The sequence below is a fragment of the Orcinus orca genome, chromosome 3 (genome assembly GCF_937001465.1).
Source record: "Orcinus orca chromosome 3, mOrcOrc1.1, whole genome shotgun sequence".
In the NCBI taxonomy this organism is placed as follows: domain Eukaryota; kingdom Metazoa; phylum Chordata; class Mammalia; order Artiodactyla; family Delphinidae; genus Orcinus; species Orcinus orca.
In genome coordinates this window covers 60,634,946-60,655,280 of record NC_064561.1, presented here as the reverse complement: position 1 = coordinate 60,655,280, position 20,335 = coordinate 60,634,946, and the positions used below count along the sequence as shown (strand labels likewise).

At 39.2% G+C, this 20,335-nt stretch overlaps 1 protein-coding gene across 3 annotated transcripts in view; it reads right to left on the bottom strand.

Moving 5' to 3' along the window:
* HTR4 (5-hydroxytryptamine receptor 4) overlaps nt 1–20,335 on the bottom strand; it is a 322,803-nt gene that overhangs the window by 32,880 nt on the left and 269,588 nt on the right. For all 3 annotated transcript variants that reach the window (XM_049708053.1, XM_049708054.1, XM_033406830.2), the window contains one exon: nt 16,905–17,473. In XM_049708053.1, coding sequence (XP_049564010.1) covers nt 16,905–17,473 — 569 coding nt within the window. The remainder of the gene's footprint in view (nt 1–16,904; nt 17,474–20,335) is intronic.

Here is a 20,335-nt window from a genome sequence, read left to right as displayed (position 1 = left end):
TCCTTAAACACATGCTTGATCAGAAACACTGGCAGAGCCGCTCAAAATTTCTGATGCAAAACATCATTAAAAAAGAATCTCTGATATTTTAACAGACTTAAGATGCAGCTTCTTGTTTTAATAGTTTTAGTAAAATCCTCTACAATTTATGAAGCATTTTTGTATCATTTTCCACATTTAATCTTCAACGCAAACCTGTAAGGAAGGAAAGTAGGTACAATGTAGGGGCATAGATTGATTGCTAGGTAACAGTGGATCTAGTGCTATAAATCAGGTGTTCTGCCTCCCAAATCAGGAATTCTGTCCATTGGGAAACATGGAAATCATTTGTACAGTGGGAAGAGTTTTGTGATGAAGTTTAATATTAACGGTTGATGAAACAGAGTTACAATTCCCTTTGTTCCAGAAGAAGAGGGAGGAGGAGGAGGAGAAGGAAAAAGAGGAGAAGATGAGAGAGATCACTAGCTAAGTCATCTTTCACAAAATTGTTCAGAGACTGTGTGCATCAGAATTGTCTTGGGTACTTATGGCAAATACAGATTCCCAGGATCCACATCAGACCTCTGACAAGAGGGTGGGAGTGGGGAGTGGGGAGAGGGCAGGGGTGGGATGGGGAGGGCAGAAATCTGCATTTTTAAAAAGTGCTCTCACATAATTCTTAGGCACATGGGAGTATAAGATTCCCTGAGGAGGTGAATGTCCAGTTATTCTACTCACACCTGAGGCACAGTTTAGCACTGGAGACAGGGGGCAGTAAGAGAAAGGACAAGTGAGTGGGAAGGGCCAGAGCTAGCAGTATGAGACATTCAGCGATTCTGCACAAGGGATCAGAAAGGAAGCATTGACATGCATGCAAAGAGTCCATTTTAGCAAAGTGGACAAGGGGTATTTGTTCGCTTTTATGACACTGATGATGAAAAGAGGACAGACTTGGTGATGAATCATGAAAATGAGGTGGCAAAAAATGTAAAGAGATGCACAAAGCAATATTTTTTAAGGTGTTTTTCATGTGATGAAAAAAATAGAATGCTTGGTTACAATTAGCTGATAAAAACTAATTGAACTGTTTATAAACAGTAGGCACATAAACTTGTGCTAATTTATCAGTAAACTCAGTGGCTCAAAAGGTGATGGCCTAGGCCAATTTCTTCATTTGTCTTTAGATCACTATCAACCAGAAGAGAATATTGACTCTGGAAGATCTAGTATTTCCCAAACATGGGATGTTTTCCACAGGTGATATGCCAAACAAAAAGGCACAACGTTAAACAATCTGAATCACAGTAAGGAGATCCAATACTTCTTTCACTCATTCTGCTCATTTCAAAGAGACGTACTCAGTTTGGCCCCACTCTGACTTTAACAATTCTCTACTACCTAATAAAATGGAGAGCAGGCCTTTAACAATTCTCTACTACCTAATAAAATGGAGAGCAGGCCTTTAACAATTCTCTACTACCTAATAAAATGGAGAGCAGGCCTTTGACTCAGAGACTTTGGCAAACAATATTATTAAATTTTAATAGTAAAAAGTTATGCAAATAATAATAATTTGTTTTGTTTTCATTGTATTTAATTTTAAAATCATCTTCTCTATATGATTTTTCACTTAAGGTCATAATAGAGAGTTCCATTTACAAACAGATTTATTTAAATTAAAAATGTATTTAAAGATATATAGTAAATAAATAATAGCATGGGCAGAATGTTGATATGGGTAAAAATTGTGAAAATAGCAGGCAAATGACAAAAAACCCTACCAGATGAGAAAACTTAATTGCAGGGAGGACAGTGTCTTGACAAGGACATAAAGCAATGCATCCTCAGGGTGGGAACTCTGGGATCTTTCTATTATTTTGTGCTGCTTGCAGAAAGAACCCCAGATAGCTAACTTTGCACAGTTTGGAATGCCTAACCTTGTAGCTCTGGAAAAAACATATTCTCAGGGGCTCTTTAATTGCACCACCAGCCTCAGATATGTCCATGTTTCAACATGCTGAAGTGCAAGATCAAGTCAGTACGCATGGCTTATTCTAATCCGCATGCACTTCTATTTCTCAATGTGCACATATAATTAAAGGTCAAACCAATTTCCTTGTGTGGCTTTTTCCCACTGTCTACCACAGTTCCTAAAGCACAAATAAAAGACTGGAACTTTGAGTCTGGGGGATCAGACTGTCTGCCTGCTTCTTCTGCTGAACTATTTTGATATGACAGAACCTAAAAATATGTAGGAGAAAAGTATGGATCCGTGATAATATCAGCCAATATTAATTGAGCGTTTATTATGTGTCAGTGATTGTGCTAAACTAATCATGGATTATCTCATATAATTTTCACAACAATCCTATCACATAGGTTTTATTATTTACAGGCTCAAGTTGTGTGGAATGAGGCGTAGTAACTTGCCCAAGTCAAATCATCTAGGGAGAGGTGGAGCCACCAGCTGAACCAGGCAAATCCAACTCAGAGTCTTATCATACCAGCTTCACTAAATGTGCACCTTCACTGAACAGGCACCCTCGACTCTTAGACACTGCAGGTAGGAAATGTCCTGCTCTCGAGAAGCTGTCCATGTGAGCAGAGGGTGTTTTAAGTGCATAAAGTTACTTAAGATCCCACAGGATGAGCTGAGCCTCCAAGAAAAAGAGAAGCAGGTGTGAGAGCCCAGAGGAGGAAGTGGTTAGCTCCAATATTCAGGGGGTAGGGATCAGGAAAGTTGAGAGAGCTCATATTGGAACTGTGCCTCAAGGAATGAGTAGGCTTGTGCCAGGCAGCAAAGTGAGAAAGAGCATTTGAGACAGCAGAAGTAATCCAGAGGCTGGAGAATTCACTACTTATCTAGGGAAAACTGATCAATCTTGCATGCTTATTGCATAGGGAGTTAGGTCGGGGGAGAGTTAAGGGAAATGAATTGGAAAACCAGACTGGGTCAGGCAAGAAGGGCTTTATATGCCCTTCACTATCTGCCCACTGCAAGTCACACTATATTGCTCAAGGCTATTCTATTACAGCTCAATCCAGCTGGCATTTACAGTTTAAAATCCCACATGTTTGAATGGCCTTAACATTCTCTTAAACGATACACATGAAATAGCTTCTCTCTTTATGGTTATATTATACACATAGTCCCAAAAGAAAACCAGAGGCAAAAAAATTATAATTTGCAACCCAGCCAATGTCTTGCCTTGGATAATAATAAGTTACCCCTCATTGGGAGGGGAGACAGACAACTACCTACTAGATAAGTTGTAGAAGAGATCACTGCATTGGTTGGGATATTTGACCAGATCACTTCTGAAGCCCTTTCCATGTCTAAGAATCAAAAGTTCTGCATTATTTCAAGAGTGATTAATTAACTAGCAAGGAGCACAGCTTAGTGGTTAACAGCAAGGGCTCTGAAATTAGGTGAACATGTGTTAGAATCCTGGCCCACCACTCACCAGCTATAGGACAGTAGCCAAGTTATTTAATCTCTCTGAGTCTCAATTTCCCCATCAGTAAAATGGGGATTTTAATACCTGCTCCATGGATTATATTAAGGATTCCATGAGATGACACATGTAATGCACTTAGCACAATGGCTGGCATATAAAACCAGTGTTCAGTAAATGGTAGATGCTAAGATGACGATAATAAAGATGGTGACGTCTGGACCAAGAAACCAAGTTATTCTTAGGCAACTAGTTATTATACATGACAATCATACACACACACACACACACACACACACACACACACACACACACTCCTTTTGCCAAAGTCAGAAACTCTAAGCAGGCAATGAAAATTCACAAATAGAAGAAAAATTCCATTATACAAGCCAGCAAAGGAAATAGAAGTTTGAAAAGAATAAAAGGAACATGAGTAGGCACCAAATATATTTGTTTGTCAGGTTTATCAAAATATAGATTCACCCATTTCTTAGAGAACAAAAAGCTCTCCAAGGACAATTCTAACTGTGAAATGTTTCCAAGAATCTTGTAAAAAATGAGAATGAGAAAATAATTCAGAAATCACTTGGTAAAAAGCAGGTTCTTGGCTCTTTGGTTGAATATAACCCAGAGCACACTCAGATATTTGTTTATATAACCAGAAGCCATCCACCAGGTTTCCTGGCTCAAGGGTTGGAGATGATTTCACAGCATTTCTTGGAGCACAGAAGCTAGAACTTTCTGCCTCACTCCCTTCCCCACAGTTCCCCTACCTATCCTTGCAGTTGAAGTAATTTTCCTTCTGCTTCTGAACTTATTGCTCAGGAACTATCCTGTACCTTATGAGGAGGATATTATGATGATTTTGACCCCAAACCATTTCCCCTCAGACCCAGTTCTGACAATGCACCAGTGTTCCAGAAAAAGAAGCCTTGTCTTCCCAACCTAGTGTTCCTGCTTTTTTGCCTACTAAGATGATGATTATGATAAGGAGATCACAATATATCAATAAGTTACTTATCCCAAGCTCTATATGTACAGTATCTCACACCAGCCTCGTAACGGTGTTATGAGGCAAGAACCACCTTTACTTCCACTTTTGCACAGGAAGAAACCGAGGCAGCAAGAGGTCAAGTAACCTGCCCAGGATCATGCAGGTTCAAAGTGGCAGGACCTGAATTCAGACTGAGGTTCATCAAATGCCAAGTCCTATGCTTTTAGCCATAACACTAAACTTCTTCATCAGTACTCTGATTTCCTCTAGGTTGGGACCCTGCCTTAACTACCTTCAGACCAGAGAAGTCCAGGTCTTAACTGTCCCCATGTGAAAAAGGAAGAACATGAAAACCAGGTTGAGGGGATATTTCTTTAATCTCAGTCCTTCTCCTTACAAATCTTTAAACAGCAATTCCATTCATATTAAAGCCTCAAAGAACAGAAATTTATCTGGATAGGTGGATATGACAACATTTTTCTCAAACAGGATCTCAGGAATAAAATCAACTGCTTAACCACTAAGCAGGCATCTATAGAACCCAGGAATGGATTCCTTCCTTAGATGTGTCTAAATTTCCTACTAGCCAGATTGCTAGAAGAATCATAAAGGAAAAGAAAATGGTCCCTGCAATTGACAATATCACCTCTGGCACATCTCTTCCCACTGGTAACCTTTCCAGAAGGTCTCCAGCTTCAACCAAACAAAGTGCTACACTGGCTAAAGTAGGTTGTGCTCTCTCATGTTTAACTGCACTGTGGGAGGACTTGCGTGGTTCTGTAACTCACACAATCACAAAGAAAGGGTCTGACAATATCTCCTTTGACCTCCCACCCCTTCCTTGGCCATGCTGACAAATGATCAGTCAATGCTTCCAGTGACTGATGGTCCATCAACACTTAGTAAGAGGATCCGTTCCATTTTGTGCTGAAACATGCATTCTTAAAACTTCAATCCTTTGTACCTACCTCTTTCCCTTGAGACCACGCAGAACAAATCAGATCCCTCTTTCCCAAAACAGCCTTCAGAGATATTAAAAACAACGCTCATGACCTGAATCTTCTTTGAGCCCTAAACTCATCATGCCCCATTCCTTCATGAATTCTGCAAAGAAAATCATGATGTTTTTCCTCTCCTGGAGACACTCTAGTTTGTCGACACCCAGAGTAAGAAGCAGCTTTACCACTTCTATGGGCCAGAGTCAGGTATCATTACAGTGTGGACTAAGCACACATTTACACAGGGATGTGGTTTCCTAGTAGGTCTCTTAAGTGTGCTTTGGAGGCAATTCCTTCCTGAACAGCTGCTCCGACTAAATTAGGAGGACTGTGTCTCTGGCAAGTGCATGCTGTAAGGGAACAAGTTCACAGAGCCTGCCTCGGAGAAAGGGTTTATCTGCAAGGTTACTACTGGCACTCTAACCACGGACATTCAGGGCCCTTCCTCTCAGAAATAATTGCCTTTTACAGGGTTTTTTCCCCCTTGTCTTGTCTTGGGTGTGGATGTGGATTAAGAGGAGCCAAGGGATGCAGGGGCTGCACTGTAGTAGGCAGATAAAAGCACACACAACTCCTGGCATTGATCAAAGACCTCTCCTCCTGCTGTCCCCTGGCAGAGGTAAGGAGGTTCTTTGTTACAAATCCCAGAGGACTGGTTTAAAGCAAGGTTTTTCAACCACAGATTTATTTTGAAATTTGGGACCAGAGAATTCTCTGGGGAGGGGTGTCCCATGCATTCTTGAATGTTTAGTAGCATCTCTGGTCTCCGTCCACTGGAGGCCAGTAGCATCCACCAGTTGTGAAAACCAAAAATGCCTTCAGGCATTGTTAAATGTCCCCTGGTAAACAAAACTGTCCCCAGTTGAGAACTACCAGTTTAAATCCAGACTATCTCAATAGTTTAAGACATGGAGCTAGACCTAAACTTGAAGCATTATCTATGTGAACTTTCTCATTTTATTGGTGCTGAGAGAAATGACAGCAATCAGTAAGGAATTAGAAGACAGGCTTCCTGCTCTTTCCAGTGTCCATTGAGAACACTGATGGTTCTCAATCCTGCTGTACGTTAGAGCTCCTAAAACATACGCATTTCTGGTCCCCAACCAGACCAATTAAAATGGAATTTCTACATGTGGAACCCAGGAGCTCCCAGGTGACTCTAGTGTGCAGCCAGGGTCAAGGGTCAGAGCCCCACATCACACTGCCTCTATTCTTGACCTCTGATAAACCACCTTGAGCACCACTGCAGCTGGGTGTGGTTTGGGGTTTGCCCTGAAGTATGACATGCACAGTGGGCACCAATCTCAGAGGGCTGGTACATGGAACCCTAACAACCTAGCAACAAGAGCACCTGCAGAGCCAAAGGGGGAAAACAAATACACACAGACTGTAACCAACTTGTTAGACACGTTAGCATGTTTTATGTCGGATCAAAGAAATGCCTACAGGTAATTTAAAAGCCAGAAGGCATATTCAAAATAAGAGTCCCAACTGTTCAGCACAGGGCATGATGTACCCAGGAAACAGGTCTTGTCTCATGTTTAAACAATTATTTATAAACAGTGTAATTAATTTAATTTCATTCATTTCTGGCTTTTCTTCTAACAGAGGGAGCTCTGCGTTCCTTGTTTAAGGAGCAGTGTTTAGAACACAGAGATTTCTATTGACTCATTTCTTAAGAGATGCTTATCAGGAGGCTGAGAAAATAACTGGAGAAGTTGTTTGTTTTAACCAAGATATGAACAATGTTATATCTACAATTATAATAACAACAGTTACAGCAGCTTCCGTGCATGGAGCACTTTCTGTGTAACAGAAGCTGGGCTCAGCTCTGCACATACGTTATCATATTTAACCTTAACAAAAGCCCTAGGAGATGGGTTCTAATATTATTCCCACTTTACAGGTGAGGAAACAGAGGCCTAGAGATGTCTGGTTACATGCTAAAGATTATATAGCTAGTAAATGACAGATCTCAGACAGGACTGACATCCAGATGTGACAGACTCCAGCCCCTATAGCCATTATGCTACATTGGGTCCAATGCCCCTTTGTTTACTTACCAAAGTTCACCTTCCTCTGAGTCAGAGACAGTGGAAAGGATGATGTTTTAGGCCTCAGCACTTTAGTCCAGCAGTAGGCATCCTGGAGGGCAGCTTAAGCCACTTGATTACCGAACTTTTGCAAGTACACTCTGCAAACAGCACTAACTTTTCTAACCCTGAGTATTTGATGAAGCAAGTGGAGCTCTTCTGATGTTATTCTCACTGTTTTCCCGGTGTGATCTCAACAAGAACAATGTTTTGTGAGAGCTCCTTCAGGTTGGGATTGGGGAAGGACTGAGGACAGGGCCAGCTTCATGGCTGTGTGACCAAAGCAGTCACACAGGAACCCAGAGCTTGGTGTAATGTTCTGCTTGTCCTCATCTTGGAATTCTCAGTAACTTTATCTTTGAACTTGTGATCTCTGAGGGACAATGAAGCATGCATGTGAGCAGAGATGACACGTGCAGTATGTGTGTACACCATAGTTCCTTGCTGCCTCTCACGTTAGTGATGCCCTGTGAGCACAGAATTCTGGTAGACCAAGCATACATAGTTACTAAGACTCAAAGCAAACACAACGTGAATACATAATGTATATAAAGCATCTTCCTTTCTCCCATCGTCTTTCTGTCAGCAGCTTCTGTAACATGCTTACCTTGTATTTGCTGAGTCTTGCTGAATTCCCACAGATCGTGGGTCCACTACAATTCTGCACTCATGTTTCCTATCAACACATCTATGACTGAGTAAGCAGATGGCTGGTGGCCCTGAGAGCCCATGTTTTCCATTTGAACCAGAACTTGCCAGATGCAGAAAGGAGGCAGTGATTTTCTAAGAAAAAGGAACCATCAAGGAACCCTACCAAGTCTTTTCCACATGCATTGCCTTCCTCTATTAGCCAAGCACTTATGTTGAAAATACTGACATAGAAAGAAAGGATATGATAGAGCAAATCATGGTTCTTTTCTCTTCACTCCTTCTTTACTCCCCAGTAAGCTGAAGGGAGAATGTTAGTAGAATGTGTGTCTATCAAGAAGTGAAATAAAAACAGTTGCGTTAGTTTTGTGCATTGTCTGGTAAAAATAAAATACATAAGCATGTCTGAACTACAAAATACAATTTGTGTAATCTGTATAATTTTGGTGACTCCACACACAGGTTAAATGCTCTTATTTTTGCATTTAAAACTGTCAGTGCACAATATAAAGACAGACGGTAAATTTTCTGCTAATACTTTAAAACTGCATTTTGTTTTTCTACTAGAGAAAAGGTAAATAGCAAATAAAATACACATGACAAGTTGAGAGAAAGACTGAGGAGGAAGGAAAAAGGATTTCCATTTTAATACTTTTAACAGAAATGTGTTCCTGCCCTTTGAACCAGGGGCCCCCCATTTTCATTTTGCATTGGGGCTGCGAATTATGCAGCCATCCCTGGGGGAGACTGGGGGAGAGAAGGCAAGGTCATGCTCACCCAGCCTTGGTTTACCCAGATTAAGTCTGCTTTGGCTCAAAACAATGAGGCAAATGTTGAATCCAATTGTAGCCTCCAAAGTTCAAGGCAAAGGCCAAAAACCTCTAAGCAGAAACCTCTAAGGATCCAAAGTAAATCAAACCTAAATTATTTCCTCATCCATGGGTAATCTTCCAATCTACTATGTGAAAACCTTTATTTAAATGGGGAATTCTGATGGGGTGAATTAGAAAGTTGGCAAGTGTCTACATAGTGGAAAAACAAAACAAACAAAAAACTATTCCAGTTAAGGAATTAACAAAAAAAAATTTTTAAGTGGTGAAAATTTATTTCAGTATACACTGTCCATGTGAACAATAGGGTCTAGATAGGGTCTGATAAGGGCATCCATTCATTCATTCAGCAAATGTATTAACTGAGCAATGTGCTACACCCTGGGGGAACTTTTGGGAATAAAATGGATGTTATCTGCCCTCAGGGACTGACAGTCTAACTGGGAGATAGATAATAAAGAAGTAAACAAGACATGAATACAATTATAAATTCTGATAACAAGCGGCAATAATGACCTGAAAGAATTTTTTTTCCTTCTACTGTTTTTTGGGGGAACCTCATTCTCTTTGCCTCTTTCTTACTTTCACTTTTTCCCTATCTTCATATTTTTCTTTATTGATTCCACATATAAATCTGAATATACTAATCTTATGCATGGAAATGTCAAAGACTTAATATAGCCCATCCACTAGAATCAGTTTATTTATTATTAAGCTCTGGTGGATAACAGGAGTTAATAAGTATGAGGGAAAATGTACATTGTTTCCTTCGAGAGAGAAGGTTCAAATTGCTTTAGAACCTTTAGAACAGCTTTAGAGCTGTTTTGTCCACTGGAACTTTTTACGATAAATGAAATAGTCTACATTTGTACTGTCTAATCCAGTAGCCACTTACAATATGTAACCACTGAGCTCTTCGAATGTGGCTAGTGGTTACCCTATTGGACAGGGCAGGTCTAGAGACCTCCAGGTCAATGGAAAACCTTTTCATCGGGGGATTGAGGGTGGAGAACAGAGGATGACAGCCAAGAGCCAAGTTAGATATGTAAGAATTTCTTTGGGAAGTGCTTGAAGAAATGTTCAGCCTTCTTAGGAATCAGGTGAGTGACCTAAGTTTGAGCAAGATCTATACTTGGAGAACCAGGGAAGATGCTGAAGCCTGGCATGAATAGAGAAACCCATCCACAAAGCTAAACTTTGCATGTAAACTCTGCTTGTGTTACCTAACTTATAAATAGTCTGCTCTTACAACATACTTATCTCTCCCATGAGGACAGAGCTTTGCAGTTAGGAAAGCAATTGCACATCTATTATCTTGTTTGATTTTCACAGTGAGGTAGTGACATAGGCAGGATAGGAATTATTTACCCAAGAAGCCAAAGCTGGAATCCTCAGTGGATTTCAGGTACAGAAAAATCTCTGTCTAAAGTTACTGTCAGCACCCTGAGTCCCTACTCTGCCATGGACCCTCAGAGCTAATCAGCATAGAGACAGCTAAATAGAAGAGAAGCTAGGCCAGGGGAGAAGGAACAGAAGCATTCTTTCATTCCCTTGTCAAGTCTCATGATGTTCCAGGTACTTTACTAGGCTCAGAGGATACAGCAGTGAACAAGACTGGCAAAATCCTTGGCGTTTATCCAGTGAACAAAGAATTCCAGAATCAAATCCCTATTTAACCTCAAATCAAATCAATATGGCTTATTCCTATCACCTGTCACCCACGTGACTCTGTGTAGTCACAGTCTATATGTTCACGCTATGCCTCCCAAGTAGGGAGTATCACTTGGCTTGAAGAATGACTGAGCTGAGGCCAGGCTTCCAAAGGAATATTCTCCCATATTTTACTGGTTAACATCAGATAAAATTATCATGTTTCTTCCTTCTGTCATTTGGATTTTGTACACACAATGTTGAACAGCAGAGATGACAAGGCATTCTTGTCTTATTCCTGACTTGAGTAGGAAAGCAGCCGATGTTTTCTCATTAGGATATTTCTTCCTTTCTCTGCTGTTATGTTTGATGTGAGTTTCCTAGAGTGGCAAAAGTAACTTCTATGAGACTAGGAGAGATGTTGGCAGATGGGGAAAACACAGTTACAGAATCAGGTTAAAGATGTGACAAGGAGAGAGACGCTGGCTCCAAATTCACTAAGAATCAGTTCATACACAGGATGAACCTGTTAGAATCCATTGCTCACATGCTGGCATTATGCCTCTTTCTTATATATGTGTGCATACAAATTAAAATAGCCCCAAGAAACATTTTTATGACACTACTTCATGTTTGGAAGCTATTTTTTAAAAAGACTATGTACCCGGGACTTCCCTGGTGGCACAGTGGTTAAGAATCCGCCTGCCAACGCAGGGGACATGGGTTTGAGCCCTGGTCCAGGAAGATCCCACATGCCGTGGAGCAACTAAGCCCATGCGTTGCAACTACTGAGCCTCCACTCTAGAGGCCACAAGCCACAACTACTGAGCCCGTGTGCCACAACTACTGAAGCCCGTGCGCCTAAAGCCCACGCTCCGCAACAAGAGAGGCCACCACAATGAGAAGCCTGTGCACCGCAATGAAGAATGGTCCCAGCTTGCCGCAACTAGAGAAAGCCCACGCATAGCAACAGACCCAACGCAGCCAAAAATTAATTTTAAAAAAAGACTATGTAATGTACATATCTATAGGACAAACTATTTCATCAGCCAACCAAGTGTTATCTTCACTTCTATTTTGATTGTGGGCTGGATATTCCCAAAGAAGACAATTATCCAACAGAAAACAACCAAACACAACTGCAGACATCTCTGCTACTGTGTGTAATTAGTACAATCTGAGTGATCAGAGTCCTCTAAAAATGCCTTGCAAAAGCATATTTTATTTCACTGGCTACCCAACTGCTTGTTTAATAATAAAATGTCATGTAAGTCAAAGGGCTATGAGGACAGGGCCAAGCATGGGAAACTTACTATTCTAAACCACTGAGGCCAGACTAGCTCATTTTTAATTCAACCTGGAAAAGTACAATTCCATTCTCTCAAAAAGATTTTAAGAGAAAAAAGTTCATAGTCTCATAGTGCTGCCATGAACTGGCTTTCCTCAATGTGAGTCTTGGGTTGTAGACTAAGTCCTCTATACTTTTTAGAGCCTCAGGGAAGATTAAAAAAAGAAAAAACAGATAATTTTCAATTTTGAGCATGTGAATCCTTCATAAACCTGAAGATAATCATGAAGATATTTCATCAGTAAAAATGTACTGATCATTTGACTATATACTATTTTGCAGATACTGTGTGAGGGGCTATATGGTACATGGAGAAAAGAAAGCCATAGTTTCTACCCTCAAGGAATAATTGGCCTTATAGGAGTCAAATAAGGAACTCTATAATCAAAAGCAGCACAAATGCCATGAAAAAGAGTACTGTAAACAGGCCACTGCCATTCAGAAGTAGAAGAAAAGAACAAATGATCCAATTGAAAAAATGTGAAAAGGGTGATTTCTATAGTAGAGTTTAGTCCCTACCCTGAGGTGAGCTTGTATTAAATTGATTATTTCTTTGAATAGTCAACATGTACCCAGGGACAGGACTCAATCTGAGATTACTAAGAATAGGGCCACCTGATCTAACCTTAGTTCCTTTTTAGAAAAGAGACTGAAAAATGCCTGGATTTGAACAAGTTACTAATCTTCACGGCTTGCAGACAAGATAGAGAAATATAAGCAGGACGGTAGAGTTGACCTTTTGATAAATATTTCACCAAATTTATCCAAAGAGTCAAGATAAACATGAGAAGTGGTAACCCTATTCCTAATTCTAAGTGGGCTGGACAAAACTGAACTCTGGAATCAGAAAGACCTACGTCTGAATTCCAGCTTCATCATTTACTACTTGCGTGAGTTTGGGCCAGTTACTTACCCTCTCTAAACCTTGGTTTTCTCATCTTTAAAATGACGATAATTATAATATCAAATTCTTTGAGTGTTGTAAAAATTAAATGCAATGATGCATTCAGAGTTCTTAAATACAGTAACTGGCACAGTCTTTTCTGGAATTATGTTAGGAATCACAATCATTATCATTAATATGGAAGGAGGTCTCTGGTGGCCTGCCCAGTACTTTGTCAACAGATGCCTTGGATGAGGAAATTGAAGGCACACTTATCAAGTTCCAAATTTTATATATGCAGCTATAAACTTGTTCAGGCATCATCTTACATTTCTGTGATTTATATTTTGCTCCTATGGTTGAACTTTACATTTATTTCAATTTAACTCCATATTTCCAATACCGGCTGATTGGTTCTCCTTTCTAAAATCTTTAAGTCTGCCTTATAACATGTTAGTTTCCTATCAGAACTACAAAAAAAAGTGTCTGGATTTAGTAACACGGTAGATGATAGCTCTACTTATGGAGATAGGGAAGACTCAGGAAATTTGCAGTTGGGGTACGAGATATAGGAGGATTCTGTTTTGGATGCATGAAATTTGATATTCCAAAGAAGCACATAACTGGGGTTGTCAAGGAAGCAAATTGGATCTTGTGGTCTGGAGTTTAGAGGGCAGCTATGACCTGGAGATATTAATTAAAGAGAGGGCTGACAGCATGACAATTGTATTTAAAACTATGGATGGTTAAATCACACCAAGTGAGAATGTAGTTTGAGGAGAGTATCAGGAAGCAAGCCCTGAAGAACTCCAACATTGAGAGGCCAGACAGAGAAGGAAGAACCTGTTAAGGATTCTAAGAAAGAGTTGCTAGTGAGTTAGGAGGAAAACCAGACAAGTATGGTGTTTAGGAAAATTAATGTGGAAAATTTTTCAAGAAGGAAGTGAGTCAACTGTAAGAGGTCAAATAAGAATAGTTTTTTCAAAATCTGAAACTTCTATAAGACAAAAGTTAAACAAAGTTCAAAACCAAGCAGAAGATGGGAGGATGTATTTGAAAATTATATAACAAAGGATTAATATTTGGAATATAATAAAGAGCATCCAGAAATTAATCAGAAAAACAGAACAAAGTTGTCAGATAAAGTACCAAACATATGAAGGTGCAGTCAATAACTAATTTAAAAGAGGTTCAATCTATCAAGTCATCTGGGAAATGCAAATTAAACGAAAAAGCATATTTTAAATTAGTATATTCATAAAAGATGCTTAGTATCCAGTGTTGGTGAGGGGAAGGAGTAGCAGATACTCTCACACCCTGCTGATGAAAATGCAAAGCACTATGGTGCTCTGGGAGGTCAATTTCATGGTAAGCATAACATTTTTAAATGCACATACATGTCAACAGTGCAATTTCACTTTTGGTAGTTATCTGAGAGAAATAATGGCATATGTACAAAGAAATGTGTTCCAGGGCATTAAAAATAGTACAGTTTGTAACAGCAAAAGATTGGAGACACCTACATATCTACTAATGGGAAATAATTAAATAAAATTTAATATGTATTTTTAGTACAGAAGATTATGGAACAGTTAAATAGAATGAGTTAGATTTATATGTTCTGATGTGGAATGATCTCTGAAATATATTGTTAATGGATAAAAAGCAAGGTGCAGAAAAATACACACAGAAGGCTCTATTTATGTAAAATGAAGGGAGAAAAATCTATGAATTTGTATGTTTTTATGAATGTTTGTAAATGCACTGAAAAGATTAGCAGACTAGTGGTAATTCTTGTCTCTGAGGCTAGGGGTAGGATTAGCAGGATAAAAGCTGATTTTACTTTTCATTGTTTTGGTTTTATATTTCATGAACTCATGTGAATTTGTTGATGTCCTATTTGTGGGACTTTTAAGAAAAACACACATTTTCCTTAGATTGTGTTAAGTTAAAACAGTTGATCTGGAGAATTAATTTTATGGTTAATTTACCCATGAAGAAACATATGGGGTTATTTGTTATGTAGCAGGAAATAAAACAGGCAGGATTCCTGTCCTTGCAAGGCTTACACTCTAGTGGATTCAAGTTTCAAATAGTTTTCTATGTATAGGCCACCCCCACTCTTATAAGATTCCTCACCCCCACAGAAAAACACCTCAGACCAACTTTCTGTACTTCTCATGACCTCAGGAAGAAATAAATGTAAGGAATAAAGTGTGAAATATACACATAAGCCATCTCTAAACTGCCATCTCTGCTTAACAATCATGCTGCAGATTTCCAAAAGCAGCAGGGATAAAATAATATAGTATTAGTAAAATAGGTTTCTTGGGATGCCCTAGAAACCCTAAATTCTTTCTATGACTGTTTCTACGGGAAAAGGTACCAGTTCTAAACAACTGACTTAGTAAATGCACTGCTGGAGCATACTCTGTAAGTAGTCGGCAGCCTGTACTCGGGCAACTGCTAAGCTTAAGTAGCTAAAAACTCGCTGGCACCCGCACAGAAGTTCTTGTACATACACTTTACTGTTGGATCCTTTCTATGACACTGACGAAGGCACAATAATTAAGAAAGAATGACAGCCTATAGGAGTATCCTTTGAGGCCTTTCCACCAGCTGGAATCTCAACATCATACTAGGCTTTAGCTACAAGGCTGCCCACACTGGTAGCAGAAAATTGAATTCATGCTTCTGAGCAGTCTCTGAGGCAAAGCATTGATATTTCATAGCAATTCCTATTTTTTTCTTCTTTTCTTACACATGCAGATGAAAAGTCCCCAGTTTTCAGCTGCCAGAACAGCTAAATATTGTCATCATCAGAGAAATTAAATGCTTTTCTCAAAGAAGGAACTGCTCTTTGGAAATTCCTGTGCATCTCAGGGCAAAGGAAAAAACTGTCGTTGACAATTCATCTTTGCTACAGGATGAATGTATTTATCACACATAGCTTTACAGAGCTGAGAACAACTCTAAGCCAGGGTAGCAAGAAAATTCTCAGTTTGGAAAGAGGCATCATGCCTAGTCACTGAACTTCAAAGTTACTCCCACCTCCGTCAACCTACGTGACCTTGGGTAAACCACCTGACATTTCCACACTCCTTCATATTCCATTTCCTTCCTCATGCTGTTCTCTGTCTGGAATGCCTTCCTTGACATCTCCTCCAAGTGTCAAATTCTTATAAAATGCTGTTCTGTGACGTTTTCCCTGATTCCCTTAACCAAGCCAGCTTCTTTCCTACTCATATCTCCACTCTACATTGTCCATACTTCCAATATATCATGTATCACATAACATTACTATTGCATATTTATCATTCTATTTATTTTAGTCTAGTTTATCATGTTATTTTATGGTCATCTTAGGGTATCAGGTTATATGCTACTATTCACATTAGTAGTATTATGAGCACTTACTATGTATCAGGCTCTATATGAATACATTATCCCTGTCATAAAAGCCCTATAAGATGGGTATCATTATTATTACCATTTTTTACAGTTGAAGAAAATAAAAATCAAAAGGGATTATACAAATGATTAGCAGTGGCACTGAGAGTCAAAATAAAGACTATTTTACCATGCTTTTAATCACTATCCTAAAATACTACCTATAAGTAGGAGTAGATAATATTTACTAAGTTCTTACTATGTGTCAGACTCTGTACTATGTGCTCTACATATATTAGCTAATTTGACCCTCAAAAAAGCCTGTGATGTAGAAATCGTGATTATGATTTTCATTTTTTTTTTAATGAATTTAAGGTTCAGAATGGTTAAATGACTTCCCCAAATCAAAGAACTATGGAGGCTGGATTTGAATGTAGGTCATTCACCCCCAGTGCCTGAGCCCTTACCCTGAGCCCTTACTCTATTCCATTAACGGATGGTAGAATTTTTTTTTTTTAACCTTTGAAAGTACTGCACAAGTTTTCAAGAATAATCTATCTGGAAACAGAAAACTGGAAAGTTACCTCTTCTGAGTCCTGCAAATGAGCAAAGTCTAACAAGCCCTGAAGTACTCACCTTAGCACATGTGTGGATCCATTAATGGTTGTGGTTGAACAGGGGACAGTCTGGCCCAGAACGGAAGGTCTTCGGTAGCGTTCATTGTCACAGCAGAGGATGATGAGGAAGGCATGTCTAAAAGACTTATTCAAGAAGGCGTAGAGAAAGGGGTTCAACCCAGAATTGATGTAGCCAAGCCAGAGGAAAGCGGTCCACACCTGCCCAGGGACAGTGTAGTCTACGAATGGATCCACAATATTGGTGACAAAGAATGGAGCCCAGCAGAGGCAGAAGCAACCCATGATGATGCACAGGGTCTTGGCTGCTTTGGTCTCTGTCCTCATGCGATGAGTGCTATGTTGGTCTGCTGGCTGGGGCCTGCCCTCTGAGGGGGCTCCTGCCCGTTGTAACATCTGGATCTGGTGGGCATGCCCCTTAGCTGTGACATAGATGCGATAATAGGCCAGCACCATGAGGAGAAACGGGATGTAGAATGCCACCACAGAGCAGGTGATGGCATAGGGCTTGTTGACCATGAAGATGCAGTATGTAGAGTTAGCGTTCTTGTTGAACTTCCTTTTTTCTATCTGAGAGTTAGAGAGAGAGGGGAAATGAGGAAGGAAGGGAGAAAGGGAAGGAAAAAGTGAACAGGAAGAAGCAGGAGGGGAATGAGAAAAATTGTAAGAAAAGTAAAAGGATAAAAAAGAAGAGAAAAGGAGGGTTTGGAAGGTAGAAAGAAGGGGAGAAGAATAGTGAAGGAAAGGGAAGGATGAATAAAAGAAAAAGGTGAAGGGAAAGGAAATAAAAAAGAAGGTTTATCAGCAAAGCTTTTCTTTTTCTTCTAGTAAGCCTACAGCACATAGAACCATGATAGCAGAAAAGGAATATACTTTTGGCTGCTTTGGGTATTCTTATATCTCAGTATTTCCCATATAAAATTTAGAATCAGCTTATCAATTTCCATAAAAATCTTTTAGAATTTTGATTGGAGTTAGAATAGAATGACTGAGGAAAAATAACAGTTTTTCAATGTTAAGTCTTCCAATTCACAAACATGATAATTCTTTCCCTTTACCTAAGTCTTCTAGAATTTCAGTAATATTTTACATTTTTGTGTAAATATCTTACACATCTTTTATTAGATTAATCCTAAGTATTTCTATTTTTATTCCATTGCAAACAGTACTACATTAAAATTCTTATTCGTAATTGTCTGTTGCTAATACACAGAACTCAGTGAAAATTTTTTGTATATTGGCTATGTATCCAGGAACTTTGTTAAATTAGTAACTAATATTTCATCTTTAGATTCTTCTGAATTTTTTCCATGAATACTCATGTGATCTGCAAATAATGACAATTTCACTTCTTCCTTTCCAGTCTTAATACCATTTTCCTTGCATATTGAACTTGATAAGATCAACAGTACAATACTGAATAAAAGGGGTAATAGTGGACACCATTGTTACAGTCCTGGTTTCAGGAGAGGAGCTTTCAATATTTTACTATTAAGTATGACACTTGCTGTAAGTTTTTTGTCAATGCACTCTATTTGAGAAAGTTCCCTTCTATTCTTAGTTTGATGAACTTATATATACTACCAAATGTAAAATAGATAGCTAGTGGGAAGCAGCTGCATAGCACAGAGAGATCAGCTCAGTGCTTTGTGACCACCTAGAGGGGTGGGATAGGGAGGGTGGGAGGGAGATGCAAGAGGGAGGAGATATGGGGATATATGTATATGTACAGCTGATTCACTTTGGTATAAAGCAGAGACTAACACACCATTGTAAAGCAATTATACGCCAATAAAGATGTTAAAAAAAAAGAATAAATAAAATTTCTGTGTATACTTACACATTCATCATCATAAAAAAATTATGATTGTATATTGAATTTTGTCAATGCATTTTTGGCAGTAATGAGATGATCATGTGGGTTTTCCCTTCTTTCTTTTATTCATACAGTGAATTACATTGATTGTGTTAAATTCCTGGCATAAACCTCATTTGTATTGGATACTGTGATATACTAGATCCCTCTTAAGAATTGAGACTTTTTTTTCCACCTATAAACTCTGCCTGCTGACAGCTCTTAGTTACCAGCCTTCTCTAGAAATAGTCCTTGGCTGAAGAGAGCTGTGTAACCCAATGACTCTTCCCTTCCGGAGGTCAGCATGCATGCAGTGTGAAGATACACATGAACAGAGATATGTATCATATATATTTTGATACATAACACACTATTTCATTCACTGTGTACACATTTAGTATCTTGTCCTATAGTATTGATATATTGTAAGGTTATAGTATATCCTCCTATTGAACTGACATTTTTAATCATTACAAAATCTCTTTTTATCTAAGTATTACTTGCCTTAAGTCACAGGAATCTAACTCTATATTTCACCTAGGAACAAAGATTCATGATTTGCTAATTCAGTATTTGCAGCAACTTTATAGACCCTAATTACCATGAATAACAAGGATCAACTGTACATGTGTTATGAACATCTGGGTTATGCTAGTTTCCCTCTAGGCAGATTCAATGTGCAAATGAGTAAAAAGATATGAAATGCAATCATAATACCATGGAGCAAATACTAGGCACGTTAACAGTAAGCAGATGCCCCATTCAGTTACATGAAGTAAACAGGGGATGCTTCTATCTCACTCTCACAAATGAACAAAATTCCCTAGGTTATTCTCCTTGAAAGTTCTACGTCAGAAGGTAAGAGTGCTGTACCCTTGTTACAAGTTTTAATGCACAGAAGATTATGCTTCCAAAGGCTTCTCCGTTAGGGATTAAGTTTAGCACAAACATAAGAACACAGACTCTGGAGTCCAGTAAGTCTGGGCTTAGATATAGTCACCACCACTCCCTAACAATGTGACTTAACCTCTCTGACCCTCAGTTTCCTGAGGACAATGACAGGATTTACATATACTATTATTGTGAGGCCTGAGCGAGATAATAATGATTAAATTAACACGGGGCTAGGCACACAGTAAGTGTTCAACATTTGTTGGCCATTATAATTATTATTCTACTGGTTATTGGAAATTTGAATCTCATTTCCCCCAAGAATGATAAAAATGAAAGTTTGAAAGAAGAGGGACAGGATTTAAGAAAATATCAATACAGTCTCCCTTGTACGGATGCCCTTTCACTTCTCCACTCCTCTGTGCCCAGCATTTCTTTCAGAAGCCCAAGGAACTTTCGTTCTGACATACCACATGCAAATCCTGGCCCAGCCTTGGTTTGGATATCCTTTCCTGGACAAAGAATAAGGCAAGATTAGGGGCTAGGAATGGGATGGAGAGAGGAAGGGGCAGCTCCTACTCTGACTGGTCCTCTTGGGCCAGAGCTCACTCTCAATCTCTCCTCCCCATTCCCCTCCCTACCACAACACGGTCCTGGGATCCATTTTAAAGTGATTGCCTGACAAC